This window comes from Falco biarmicus, chromosome 4 (assembly GCF_023638135.1).
Source record: "Falco biarmicus isolate bFalBia1 chromosome 4, bFalBia1.pri, whole genome shotgun sequence".
Classification (NCBI taxonomy): domain Eukaryota; kingdom Metazoa; phylum Chordata; class Aves; order Falconiformes; family Falconidae; genus Falco; species Falco biarmicus.
Window position 1 is genome coordinate 42,517,948 of NC_079291.1, and position 14,582 is coordinate 42,532,529.

The window sequence follows — 14,582 nt, forward strand, 5'->3', positions numbered from 1 at the left end:
AAAGGGTGGGAGAAATGGCTTGTGTTCATGTTGTTTAAAGTTAAACTTATTCTAGGATCATAGCATTAACTCATGCATTTATGTTTGGTTTTGGCTCTAAAATGTACGTAGACCGAATTTGAAAGCTGTTATTTTCTTTCCTTTTTTTTTAATTGTTATGGAGTGTTGGACTGTGGAAGGCATGGGGGATTTCCCCTTCAAACTTAGAGGGGGTTGACTTAATGGGACAGACTCCAAAGTTGTCAGCCCTTTCCTAACAGACAGCTCTTTCTGGGGAACAAATTCATTCTTGGGGCACCTCTGTAGTAAAGATCTTTTATTGTTTGGTCATGGGGTCTGAATTCCACTCTTAGTGGAAAATAATTGTTGCTTCCATCTGAAAGATATTTAAGTGTCATTTGAAAGTGTTTGTATAAATGTGTGTAGTGTATCTGTCTGTGTTACTCCTAACATAAACATTTCTGTGGTTTTGTTATGTTAGTAAATCAATATTGACTCACTTCAATTGCCATTCATGCTATTCACTGCATGGATGCTGGTTGATTTTTAGGGTGATCCAGTTCACTCTGTGATGGCATTGTCTGCAAAGATGGAGGTGATGTGAGGGTGTTGAAAACAACAAACTCCTTGTACAAATTTTTATTCCATGGTTATGAATGAATTATTCACTGACAGTGAATGGGTACATATCTGTCAATTTATGCCAGCAATAACAGCATTTTCAGAAATAAGGTTGAAATCACGAGTGCTACCAAGCTGCAAGCATCAGGACATAGACAGGTCACTAGATGTAGTCAGTTAAAAACAAAACAAAACAAAACAAAAACCCTGAAAGAAATTGTTTCTGCCTAGCTACAGCCAATTTTGGAGATTCACCTTCCTGTGCAACACAGTCACAGGAAGTCTCTACAATGATTACTGAAAGTAGAGGAGTTACACTGAAGAAAGATCGCTTTGTGATGGTATGTTTCTTACACTCCTACAAGCATGCCTTTGCAACAGGATATTGTTGAGATGGGATACAAAGATAGATGGACCTGTTCTTATCAACATCTGGTGTTACTGTTCAAGAAACTCTGGATTAAACTCACAATGCTTGTGTTGGCAACATTTAGCAGTTATGGGTCTCTTTCATTGACTGTCTGTGGACACATATTGCAGCTTAAACTCTAAAAATAGAGTTGGGTGTGAAATGTTTTTCCCACCCACAAAAGGTTTTTCAGTTTCAAAAACTGTTTCAGTTCCAAACTGGGACAACATTAAGACAAGATTTCATTTTTTTTCCTCTTATGAGAAGTCTGAGGGGTAGGGAGGCTTATTTGCCCCAGCAAGAAAAGTTCAATAGTTAGCACATATGTCTGGGATGTATGTGGGAGACAGATTAAAGTCCTGATTTGTCTCAGGCAGGATGTGAACCTCTGTTTCCCTGAATGCAAGCAAAGGCTCCCAGCGTTCGGCAATAACTGTGCAATGGGAGGATCTCTCTGCTTTTAATCAGAAATTCCATCCATGACCTGGTAAAGCTGCTCTCTAGGAACTGTGGTGTATGTTCCCATGAAAAGACTTCAATTTTGAGAAATCAAGGCTTCTTTTTTTTTTTTTTTTTCCCCTGATGAAAACATTCTCTGGTTAGCAAGTTCCCTACTGTCTTCATATAACAATCTCTTAAAATGCAGTTCTTCTGTGAACAGATGTCTCCAGAAGGCCTGTGAGATTTTAGGTCAAGACAGATGTCTCATGAGATTTCAAGACACTAGAAATCTTGCCAGGTCAGATTCCAAAATCTAGGAACAGCTCTTGCAGTTCTGCTTTGTCTGGCAGATTCCTTTGAGCTGAATTTCAGATGCTGTTCTTACTCCAAAGTGTACAGATCAGTGTGCTGTGATTTTGCCATTCATTATTTCTATTTGTGTTTGAAAAAAAGTGTAAAGTGTTTCAAATACCATGAAAATACCATCCAGTCCATGAGAAGTATTTTGTAAATTTTTACTAATACCATATTCAGTTACTTTTAAAATGCAAAATTCTTGTGTTTGAGGTATGTAAATAACATAGCTTTCCAGTTGCTTTGCGTCTGTAAAAGGAGTAATTTATTAATCATCTCTTACCTGCTTCAGCATATTGTAAATTGGTAGGACACCCCCTCCCCCCCCCCCCCCCCCCCCCGTACTGTTTATACTCAAGTGTATTGCTGAGAGTGGTGGTGTGCTCATTTTCTGTCATACAGTGGTACTCTTAGGATCATAGGATAGCACAGCTTGGAAGAGACTCAGGAGGTCTCTAGTCCAGCTTCCTGCTCAGAACAGGTTTAGCTACAAGATTAGGCCAGGTTGCTCAGCGCTCCGGTGATTCAAGTCTAGCAGTAACTGCCTTATTCCAGGATCTAAGCTTGCCCCATAACTAATGACTTGCATCCTTCTCCTGCTGAAAGGTTTTCCCACTGGTTCTAGTGGAATCTTTAGCACTGTGGTTGTAGTGGTATGCATAAACCTGTGATTATGAAGTGCAGCCTTTGGACTACTTGTGGGGATTAGTCTTCCTATGCAGCCATTACAAGATGACACAGTCCTCAGAAAAATACAGTATTGGTGGCTGTTTTGGTCAAAACCTGTTATTTACTGTGGATACACCTGCTACCACAGCAGAGTCTGTTTGAGAACCCTGGTCTGGACTGAAACTTGCATTTGCTTCCAGGCAAAGAAAGTTTTGCTGCTGCTCTGTTATGTGAATATGGCATTTGTTCAGAGCTGATTTTCTTTTTCTGAGAACTACCTGCACATTCATTTTCTCAACTTCATCTTTTCTCCCTAATCTTTTTTTTTTTTTATTATTCATGCTATTATTGCCAACATGCTAATGTTAGTGTGGATTTTTTTTTTTTTGGTAACACCGTAAACCAGTTTAGACCAATCCTGTAAGACTTCCCATTGATTTCAGTGGGCATGTAGTCAGGATCCTAACTCCTCTTCATTCACTTGCCACTCTTCCTGATCACATAAACTCATGACTAGCCCTCAACTTGCTTTGGATGAATTTCTTGGTCTGTGATGAGTACTTCTGTATTGAGACAAATCTGTACAATTCTAGTACAACTTCTAGTTGAACTGGTGACGTCCTAATCTCTGAAGTCTTTCATTATCAGTATGTCTTCTACCTCCATGTCAGTCTGTCTTGTCTGCAGTATCTCCATTTGCTAAAATCTTCCTAAAGTGACTAATTTATGGTGAGTTTTGAATTTTGGTTCTCTTGTCTTTGAGCATATGTAGAACAGCATTCCCTGCCTTCATTCATGCAGGGAGAAGTCCTACGCTATCATTATGTAGTTGGACAGGTTTACTGAGTTGCATCCTAAACTGAAGTTCCAAGCCCAGGCTTTTCATAACTTTCTGTGGAATTAAATGACATTCATAAATTAGTTTTTCTCTGCTTCCTTTCTCCTCTTCAGCTATTGGTCTTGTCTTTGCCCATATAATGCAGTCTTGGCATAGTGTTCAGAAAAGTCTTTTTGTAATTTGTTCCAAATCTTTTAATTTCTTTGACCTAATAGTTGTTTTTAAAATTTCTTCTTGACAACTGCATTTTTTCCTTTAACTCTTTCTCAGCCTTCATTTTTTTCCCCACCCTGTCTGTGTTTTGTAATTGGATAGCAAAGTTTCATGAATTCTTTGGTGTATAGTCTGAATTAAAGATTTTCTGCTGAGTGGGAAAGTTATTTGAGCCTCTTTATGAGAAAAAGAAATATCATAGAATCATTAATACTTATAACTGCAGTTTTGGGCTGAGTTTGCAGGGGAGTTTGATGAATAGATCTATATTTTCTTTTGTCCCTGCCTCAGCTTTCCTGTTTTTGTGACAGTCTTTTTACTGCTTGTCTGTCTTTTATACATGGTACAGCCCTCTATGTGGTAAGTTATTAGCCGTGAACCTTATAAACACCACTGGAAGAACAACCATTTAATTAACCATGACCAACAGTAACCATCAGTATTTAAATGATATCAGACTTCTAACAACAAGAGCTGATCTAAATTGGATCAAGTTTAGTTTGCTCTACATGGTTACTTCTGCATGCCTGGGCATAGCTGTGACCTTAAGGTGTTGCTTTTTATCTCCCTACTCAAACTTCATGATTTCAGCTCGTAAGGCATCAAAGAAACCTATTCTTCTAGTAGTATCCTGTCCCACTTGACGTGATTTTCCCGATACTAGGATCTCCTAGCAGACTGTAGGGAATTGAGTTGTTTGCTCTGAAGCTGCTACTGAAGCACAGTCAGATGGATTAGTCTGGACTGTTGGCCAGTGTATTGCATCAAAATATTATTTGAAGAAACAAGGTATGTTTTTTCCATTAAAAGCTGAATGTAGCTTATACCACTTACATTGAATAGCTAGTTTTCAGGTTTGTTTTCAGATATGTTTCAGGTATATTTCATTTCAAATTTGTAAAACTGAAGATCTGGCATTTGGGTTTTGTTGAAATCTTACGATTTGTGTGTATTTGGAGGATGCACTTTCTAAAATGTCAGTCAAATAGTTATTTGAAAAGTGAATCTTGAAGGGTTGGTTTTGTATTAGTTTAAAAATTACTGCATTATTTATTAATTTTGTGAGGTAGTGTACTTTAAAATATTATAAAATAATACACAGTGTAAATATTTGACTTATCACATGTATTGGAGCGTGTGGCTATAACTCGCTAATTGAAAACAAATCTGGTCAGGAACATTGGATATTAACAACGTAATAATGACATGACTTAGAGATTTCATGAAAAACTATATTAGTCTATGTATATTTAATGAAGTATGCTATATTTTTCTTAGTATGAAAATCTCTTTATGGATGGACTATAAATCAAAAGCTAAGTTAGAGTCTTGAAATACAACAGCCGTATGTTGCCATGGTACTGTAAGTCAAGATAAATGTTAAAGATAATAATGGATATGCATAATAAGGTGTAGCAAAACTGAACTAAGAACCTAATAGATTATTGAATCCCCCCTGATTTTTACCACTTCTTCAACAGTATTTTAAAATAGGACAGCTTGGTTTTAGTATAAATTTTGCTTCTGATATCCAGTAATTCTTGTTTTAGGACTGTGATTAATGCTGCATACATGGAGAGAGCTAATGAATTTCTAACAGTGTAATTTTTGTCAATGTCAGCTAATCATATGCTCAGATTTTTTCTTTTTTTTTTATTTTTTTTTTATTTGAGGTGCTGTTAGTTAAGGATATTGTACTAATCTCAGACACACAATATCCCACTGATGATATTTCTCATTTGTCTAATTGTGTATGATAACATTTTCATGTGATTAAACTATAAATTCTGTCTTGTCCCATATATGGTAGCAAAGCCTAGTTTTGATCAGCAAGTTTCCATTTTTCCCATCTTTTATGTGAGATAAGTCTTTTATGTATGTTTTTTGTATTTCTGTTTTTGGCATTTGATCTATGCTAATATCTGCTTATCATTTAAAGAGGGTAAAATGCTCTCTAATTAGGTGGTTGGTAAAATTTTGGTACTTTGGCTTTCTTTGTTGTTGTTAGCCATGCATAAAATGCTTTCCTATTGATCAGGGTAGAATAGCCAGGGTTTAAACAGCTGACATCTGCTTACTTTAAAAAAAGAAAAAGAAAACAGAATAACAAACCATTTCAGCCTAATCTACCTCAAATGTGTGCATGTAAATGGGGGTCCATCTATTGACCTGCATTCTTTTCAGTTGTGGATTGGTCCACACGGTTTATGAAACCAGGAGGGCTGATTTGAAATGCAGATGTCGAGACAGTGAACTACACCCTCCCCTTTTTCCTTTGCTGTATCTGTCAGGGTGAAAAATGGCTTGCACAAGGGTCAGTCACCCATACTCACTTAATTACTTTCCTTGGACCTACAGAACTGTCACAAGCTGTGGTGGATGCAGGCGCTGTTCCCCTTTTAGTGCTCTGTATCCAGGAGCCAGAAATTGCTTTGAAAAGGATTGCTGCTTCAACTCTCAGTGATATTTCAAAGCATTCTCCAGAGTTAGCACAGACAGTAGTGGATGCAGGAGCTATCGCTCACTTAGCTCAGATGATCCTGAACCCTGATGCTAAACTGAAGGTACATTTAAATTTTTTTTTTTAAATCTCCATTATACCAGTCATTACTTGATATTGCATCAAAGACACTGATGTGCATATTTATTTAGGAAGCTCTTGTTTTGGGCATAAACAAAATATAACTACATAGTTAGTGACAAAGAGTTCTGAACATATTCACAGATTTAGCTACCGGATAAAAACTGCTGCTCTGTGAGCAGCAGCTAAACTAATCTTTAAAGTGAAGAGTATGAATTTTTTTGAATTTTATAGTATGTGAAGAATGCAACAGAAATTTTTAATAGATAAAATTTGCGCAATTCAGTTATATTAAAAGGGTTTGCATACTTAAGATTATACTATAAAGCAGTTAATATTAAATGTATTATTGTATTTTAGTACGTACTATCTGATGTGAATAGCTGTTGTCAAAGGTTTAAGCACTAGAGTTTAATGGACACAAAAAATGTTTCTTAATATGATTTTTCTGTCTTACTCTAACAGAAACAGAAGAGAACATAAAAATGCCACTTCAAACAAATAGATAAAAATTCTTTGATATAAGATCTGACAGACCAAACTTAGGCAAATAAAGATACTTTCTGTAGAGTTCACTAAATTTAAATTACAGTTTTAAAAGGTGTATATATATTTTCTTTTTTAATACGTAGCAAGCTTGAATGGGATAAAACAAAGGAGAAACTTTTATTCAGGAACCAGCGAATGTTCTGTGCCATTATATTCCTGCATGAATTGACTCAGTGAATTGTAAAATAGCTGTAATTGTTTTCCCTATCGTGCTTTGTTTTCCTTGATGCAATAGATTTTTTTGTGTGCAGGAGGAGTGTGTGTTGTGGGATGTTTGTATACTATTGATTTTATAACAAATTTTTATTTACTAGCGTCAGGTGCTGTCAGCTCTAAGCCAAATAGCAAAGCATTCAGTGGATCTTGCAGAGTTGGTGGTTGAAGCAGAAATTTTCCCAGTTGTGCTCACATGCCTGAAGGACTCAGATGAATATGTCAAGAAAAATGGTGCAACTTTAATTAGAGAGATAGCAAAGCATACGCCTGAGGTAAAACCTTGAAAATGCAAATACAAGGTCATATCATTAGATTTTACACTTTAAATAAAATACAGGATTATTCTGTCATTTGCTTTTCGAAAGGGAGGGCAAATAGCTGTTTGGCATGTTCATTGGAAAAATATGGAAATGGTTGCTGATATTATGAGATGTGTATTGAATATGAATTGGGTGAGGAAACTAGGAATCATACAATGTATACCTACCTACCTCATTCCATACGATATCTGCACAGAGAGGGAGTTCTAGGCTGACAGTATTGTCAGTCCTAGATATTAAAAATATCATGAGAAAAGCCTCACAGAAGTCGTGATACCAGCTAATAAATTACAAGATCATCCTGTAACAATAATAGACAGTGTGTGTCTTTTTTAAAAATCTTCTGGGATGCTGGGATCACATTTTAATTATTTTTCCAATGACAACGAAGGTCAAAAATTCTTTTATTTATTATTAAACTGATGGTAGTTTCTTTTATTAGATTAAGTTTATAATTGCAGTCTCAGCATTAGCAGCATTTTTGCCAGTAATTGATACAGAAAGGTGGGGGATGTTTGGCAAAGTCAATAGAAAAGAAATAGGAAAACCAAGGAATTATAACTTTTGTTAATCTGTCGGACCATAGAGGTAATTAAAAGGCTCTAAAAATGACTGGAATAAAATACAAGCAGTGTATTTGTGGAACACAGCCATTTCAAAATCATGATACTAGCTTAACAACTGAGAAGTGTTTAAACATTACTACTGTGCTGTTTCTTCAGCCTACTAGTCTTTAAGCTGCTGCTGGTGATTAAAGGTTACACTCTTGTCACATTTCCTGCTTTCTCTCTGCCTCTCATGAACAATGCAACTTCACTTTCTCAAAAAAAGTGAAGAAATTATCATTATCAAAGCAGGGCACTAGAGCTGGAAGCGTGAGGCCAGACTCTCAAGGCTGCAGGTGAAGTCACAAGAGCTGCTAGCACGGGATCCTCCACGCAAGGGGAATTGGCCATTCTAGCAGCTCTCTAAAGGAGCTGTAGGAAGTGCATGGGTGACTTGCGAGTCACAACCCATATTTAACTATTCACCTTCAGAGTGACGGTGATCTGTGTCCATCTCTGAGCAACTCTATTCAAGCAACACATGTTGCAGCAGAGACAGATTGACAAATAATATTTCTAGAGGAGCTGGTTGTGTCAGTCATGTGAGCGTTGTGGCTTTTGGATCTCGGCTCTCTATCTGCATATCTGCATATGCAGTAAAATTCATGTGAAGGTCAGGATCTGGGGGACTTGCAGCAGGGCCTGAGGGTCACAGCACTGGGGAGTCTATGCAGCAGCTCTGTGTGTCTAAGTGCACGTGGCTGTGGCCAGATGTAGGACTTAGTCATCACTAGCTGCAGTTCATAATCGTGTGAACAGCTTTTCCTAAGTTATAACTTTAAATTTCATGTAGCTGTTTCATGAATAAAACAATGCCCTCTTAAAGGCTCTAAGGCAAGGGTGGATTTCATGTTTATAGGAATCAGCTGCATTGGAAATCCACATTCCTCAGTATTGTTCATTTAATTTTGACTTTTAAGAAAGTTATTTCTTAAAGTATTTATTTAATATTTAATAAATATTAAAAAAATATTTTCTATTGCTGTGGAATCTTTGGGAAAAGTGGGATATACCTAAAAAGATAGAAGAAAATAATCATAATATAAAATAATTTTAATTTCTATTCACTGTTGCTATCGTACATACCCTACTACTGTCCTTCAAGTGATGTGAGAAGTGATACCTTTTGGGGAGAAATGTGTTGCATAGCTTGATTATAATTTGTAAGCAAGGCTGTATTGGCATTCTGGGGCAAACTCCATTGCCCATCAAGTGTGTTCCCTGGACACCTCTCTGAGTACACTAACATGGCAGAATAGTGTAGTCCAAGTTGTTTTGCACACCCGTGACAGTTGTCTCTGGCTTCATGCCTCAGTGGGGGGATCCACAAAGGCTTTCATGCTGCAGAGGTTTTCTAGAATGCAGGTGAGAGGAGGACTGGGCCTTTCCCTCTGTCCCTGCACAGAGCATGTGATGTTGGCTTGGGAATGAGTGGGCACTAGTATGAAAGAATATCTGGCTTAGTAGGTGCATCTTCAAGAGCATTCATGTACCGGGCTGTCACTTGCACATTTCTTTGGTGTATACTAATGGAGTTGAGGATGTATCATTCCATGCTATACAGCATCAAGAATTCAGAGTCCCAATCTCTTTGCAGTAAACTCAATCAAAACCAGTAGCAAAACAGCTTCCTTCCTGAGAACTTCATGCTGCACTTGGTGCCCAACAGTTTGTATGGTATATCACTGTTATTGCAGCTTTACTTTGCAAATCAGGAGCAATACATTAAAGACTTTGCTAATGTAGTGCTTTATGCCTGTTGATACTTCACAGTATTTAAATTCTTCTGTTTATCTTTTCAGCTTTCACAGCTTATAGTAAATGCAGGTGGAGTTGCTGCTGTGATTGATTGTATTGGCAGCTGCAGAGGGACTGTCAGACTGCCTGGCATCATGATGCTTGGTTACGTAGCAGCTCATTCGGAGAACCTGTCAATGGCAGTGATTGTCTCTAAGGTTAGCTGTTACTTTATATTGTGTTTCTGGAATTCTTCAGTGGTATTCTGAGAAGGAGATACACGTTAACATATACAGAGAATGTATTTTGTAACAGAATTACATACTTGCTGTTGACAAACACACTTTCTCCTAATACTGCTGCTTCATACAGCTGAAATTGTGGTAACCTGATCAAAGTGTGTCTTCATGAAGTAGAACCTTTAATAAAATGTCCTGGATTAGTTTGTGAGCATCTGTTTGTATTACAATACATGATTTTTGTGTGTTGCAATTGCACGGGTACAGAAAATAAGTCAGTGAATTTCTGTGGTCTGTTTCCTCTTAAAATGAATATTTGTGGCTACATCAAAACCCTTTTTGAAACAAGAATATTTAATGACATGTTCTTCATTGCACTAGCATGACTTTGCTAGTACTGCCAGAGTAGTCTCACAACAGAAATCTTCAGACTTGAAAAGACTTCAGTTTCTAAAGTTGTGTGGTTTGATTCAGTTGTGCAAGTGACATTTCAAATGAGATAAGCTATACGTTTTCAGGTTTAAATAAATTCTAATGTGCAATGATATAGAAGGGAGAGAATTTGCAATATTCACAATAGGTGAAATTAGTGCCTGACATAATATTCTGATGTGAATAATGCTAACTAATGACAGGAGGAAGGAAGTAATTTCACTGAGCATTGTTGGCCCATTTTCACACTGTGTCAGTCATTTAAAATATACTGTGTGAGTGGAAACAAAGAAACAATAAAGATGGAGGAATAGAAATGTCTTCTAGTAGGAATGCAAGTTAAAAAATGGAAGTTGCTATAACATAACATCAATAAATATGCAAGGAAGGTAGAAGTGATTACAAAAAAAAAGCTCTTCTGCATTTGAAAACTAAAGCAATAGACACTTTTTCCTTGCCCTCTCTGGAGGCCCTTGTCTGGGATGTGTCTATTTCTCTCCACTTTCAGGGATGCCTAAAGCAAACATGCTCTTGCTGTTGAGGGCTTGACATTAAATGGGATGAATCCAGGATTATGTTCATGAGAAAGCACCTAAATGATAACTTTTTGAAGAGTAATAATGGCTGCTACCATAACTGATTGAGAGTGCAGTGAGAGATTTTAATAGGATTCTGTTCAAACTCTTATGAAAATTAAATATTTTAAGGAATGATCCACAAAAGAAACCCAAAACCCATTAAAAAAAATTTGCTTTAGGGGAAACTAAGCTTTTGGAGTGGTACATAGTGCTGAGGACAGGGCTTGATAAACTGGAACCATTTGAAAGAAATGCACTGTTGGATAACCACATGCAGTTACAGATCTACAATCTTACGATGTAACAGTAGCATATCCTGGAAAGGATGAATTCTGTAAAATGATTTTTGGGGTCATACTGAACAAACACTTCATTGTGGTGGTCTGCTGCAGTGTAGTGGCAAAAAAGACAGACAATTCAGTCCTTTTGTGGTATTGAAGAGTGAAAGCATAATTGGAAAAGAGAGGTTAATCTATCTGTAGTACTAGTGTATATAGTTCTGTTGTTGTAATTAGAAAAGGATCCTGAAAAAAACCTTATGAGTGTGCAGAAAAGACTAAAAAATTATCCATGGGATGGAGAAAAAGGTATTCTGGTTAGATGTTTAGTAGCCTTGCCTTACCTAAATTAGCATGAAATGATTCCTATTGAAGTATCCTGGCATAAAATACCAGCTACTGAGTAGCTCCATAATCCTGTGGAGAAAGGGTAAAGACTGTGACCCTGAACCAGAAGAACTTAAGTAACAGCTGGATGTGAGTGAGGTATTCTCCATCTATTGATGTCTTCAAATCAACAGTTGAAACCCTTTCTGGAAGTGATTGGATGAGTCAAACATGAAGTACTGGACTCAAGAAGAGGTTGCTGAATTGAAATTTAGTGCTGTGGATTAAAAAAAAAAAAAAGACCCAATGATTGAGCCCTTCTGGTCTTAAACTGCTTTAATAATTCATAAACACTGAAATTCTTTTATTTTCACTCTGACAAAACTTGAAGCCTTTATTCTTAGTACAGCCTGATTGTCATGTATTTCTTTTATCCCTTAAATCTGTGTGTTAGCTCAAACTGCCTTCTGAGTCAGAACATTGAATCTGTTTGTCTCTTTCTTTAACTAGCTTTATTAAGATTTATTAAAAATTCTTGATAGTCATGAAGTAAAAATGACACCACTAGCATACGTTCTCTTATAGCTTATTTTAGAAGAGTGTAGAGAAATATTTTCTACCAATTTGTATCAGTTTAAACTTGTCCTTCCCTGGTGTAGATTTTTTAAGGTTGTGCTTTTGACTGATGCTACAGGGAATACCACCACTGTGTGCCTGCTTGCTAGAAGAACAGGAAGATCATATTAAGGCAGCAGCTGCTTGGGCCTTGGGCCAGGTTGGAAGACATACTCCTGCGCATGCACGTGCTGTTGCAGTAGCAAACGTGCTACCTACACTGCTTGCTATGTATGTGGACACACGTAGTTCAGAAGACCTTCAAATGAAAGCAAGTATTTTTGTAGTATCTACAGTATATTTATTGTAATCAACAGGTATAAGTGCTTAAAACCTACTAAATGGTATGTGCTTTTATTGATGTTTATTGAGGCATGGATTTCCTGGGTGTAGGGTGTCCAAAGGCTGTGTATCATTTGTTAGGACTGGCTGGCCCTAATGGGTGTGCATATGGCATATACCAAATCATATGATACAGCCATTTTAAAGCTGTATTAAATGGGATAAATCCAGGATTATGTTAATGAGAAAGCAAAGCACCTAAATGATAACTTTTTGAAGAGTAATAATGATTGCTACCATAACTGAGAGTGCAGTGAGAGACCAGCAGTCTGGTCCCTTTTCTTCCCAGTTTAGATCAGTTGCATACACCCATAAATGCTATAATTTCTTGTGACTAATCTCTAATTATCTACTTCTTTTTAAAGTATAAGACCTTGTACAAAATATAGTCCTTGTAGGAAATTTGCTTACACTTTTATTATTATAATAAAACTATAACAAATATTGAAAGCTCTGCTCTTGAAAACATGTAGCTGTTCATGTTTAGGGCCTTCCTTGTGTGGGAGCTAGTAGAGTTGCAGTTTGGGTAAAAGTGTATTTTTGAGCAACAGTAAGCCAGCCAGCTGAAGAGTACAATATGACAGGATATGGTCTCCCATGTTGTACTATGTTTCTGTATGTTCCACTGAAGAATAACATTCCAGATCTGTAAAGTAACTTCTGTATAATTATTTTCAGTAGTTACCAAAATATCAAGGTGGAATTAGCCGTAGCTATAATCCTGCCCAAGAAGATCTTTACTGCTCGTAGCAGTCAACATTGAGTCTGTTTTCAGAAACTAAGCACTGATGTACAACTGTTTCACTCTCTCTTCCCCTGGACAGTACTGCACTTTGACGTCCCAGATCGGCAGACTCTTCTAGGAAGCCATTTCTAAAATAGAATCCTTTAAAATGTGTTTTGATTTAGCCTTCTTATTATATTACAATACTTCAATTTACTTAAAGGTTCTACTCCTGCTTTTATTGTAGTCAAAGGTAAATTGCCATTACTTTGACCATAGATAACATAATAAGAATATGATGCACTGTAGGTTTTGAGGTTTAATAAATCTAAGTAGAAAATTGATTCTTCATTAAGTGACCTGATAGATATCATAGTTTTTTGTTCAGAAAATGCTCTTTGAGAATTCTGATCAATTTGCCTTTTTGATTAGACTTCAGTGATATATAACATGATTTCTTGTTGTTTTCATTGATGTCTTACTAGAGAAATTTTATTTTGCATTTCAATAGACTAAAAAAGCCTTAAAGAACATCCTTCAGAAATGCACCTATCTTCCGGCACTTGAACCATTGCTGCATGATGCCCCTCCCAATATTATGAAACATATTGTTGGGCAGTTTAGTAAGGTAAGAAGAGGCTCTGCTTGATAATATGTTAATCGTTTTCAATTTAGCAATGAAGCTATCTTTCCAAAGATGAAATCTTTCTAAAGGTCTCAGTTATTTTCTCAGGATCCTGAAGCATCCCCTGCAGAAGTAGGTTTGGAGCAACCAGTTCTTTTGTCTGATAAAGCTAGAGACTTGTTTCATTTGGAAACTGCCATAATTCATCCTAATGCTGGGAAAACAGTTGCTTATAAGCAAGGTGTTTTTTTCTTCCTTGCTTCTTGAGATGAAGTGGAATTTTAACTCATGTGCAAATATTTTCACTGAGCCAATGTGTCACATAAATCCCAGTCACATCTGTTTTTGATAAACTACAAGCTGTCTGTACAGGAGTGACTTAAGTCAGGTATTTTACAATAATCTAGAGTATGAAGGCTTCACCACTTCTATCTTGTTAATAATATTCAGTCTCAATTAAGTAAGTGTAAAAATCCTAGATCTTTTTTCATCCCTCTCAAAATTTGAAACTGTTTGTTATTACATTGTTGATTTTGAGTGCAGCACATAAAAAGTGATACGCTTTGATAAAAAAATTCCAGATTATTTAAGTAATTGCTAACTAATCAGAAAATTTCCAGTGTCTGCATTGTTTACCAGCTGTTTGGAATCCTGCTCAACTATAGACTATCTTTTGTGCGATACTCTGCAGTATAATGTCAGCAGGAGGTACCAGGCTCTCTTGGTGAGGTGTTCTTTCTAGAAATAGCCAGGTAAAACACTCTTGATATTCAGTTCTGATTATTGCAGATCTGGAAGCACTAGTGTTTGTAGTGCAGATTTCTGATTACATTGCCACACTTAGGTTTGTCCTATCTTCTTGCTAAGTC

The 14,582-nt window shown here is 36.7% G+C and overlaps 1 protein-coding gene across 1 annotated transcript in view; it reads left to right on the top strand.

Moving 5' to 3' along the window:
- SPAG6 (sperm associated antigen 6) overlaps window positions 1-14,582 on the top strand; it is a 45,200-nt gene that overhangs the window by 16,367 nt on the left and 14,251 nt on the right. The window contains exons 5-9 of the mRNA XM_056338168.1: window positions 5,904-6,109; window positions 6,990-7,163; window positions 9,619-9,771; window positions 12,102-12,293; window positions 13,600-13,716. Of these exons, the coding sequence (XP_056194143.1) occupies window positions 5,904-6,109; window positions 6,990-7,163; window positions 9,619-9,771; window positions 12,102-12,293; window positions 13,600-13,716 (842 nt within the window). The remainder of the gene's footprint in view (window positions 1-5,903; window positions 6,110-6,989; window positions 7,164-9,618; window positions 9,772-12,101; window positions 12,294-13,599; window positions 13,717-14,582) is intronic.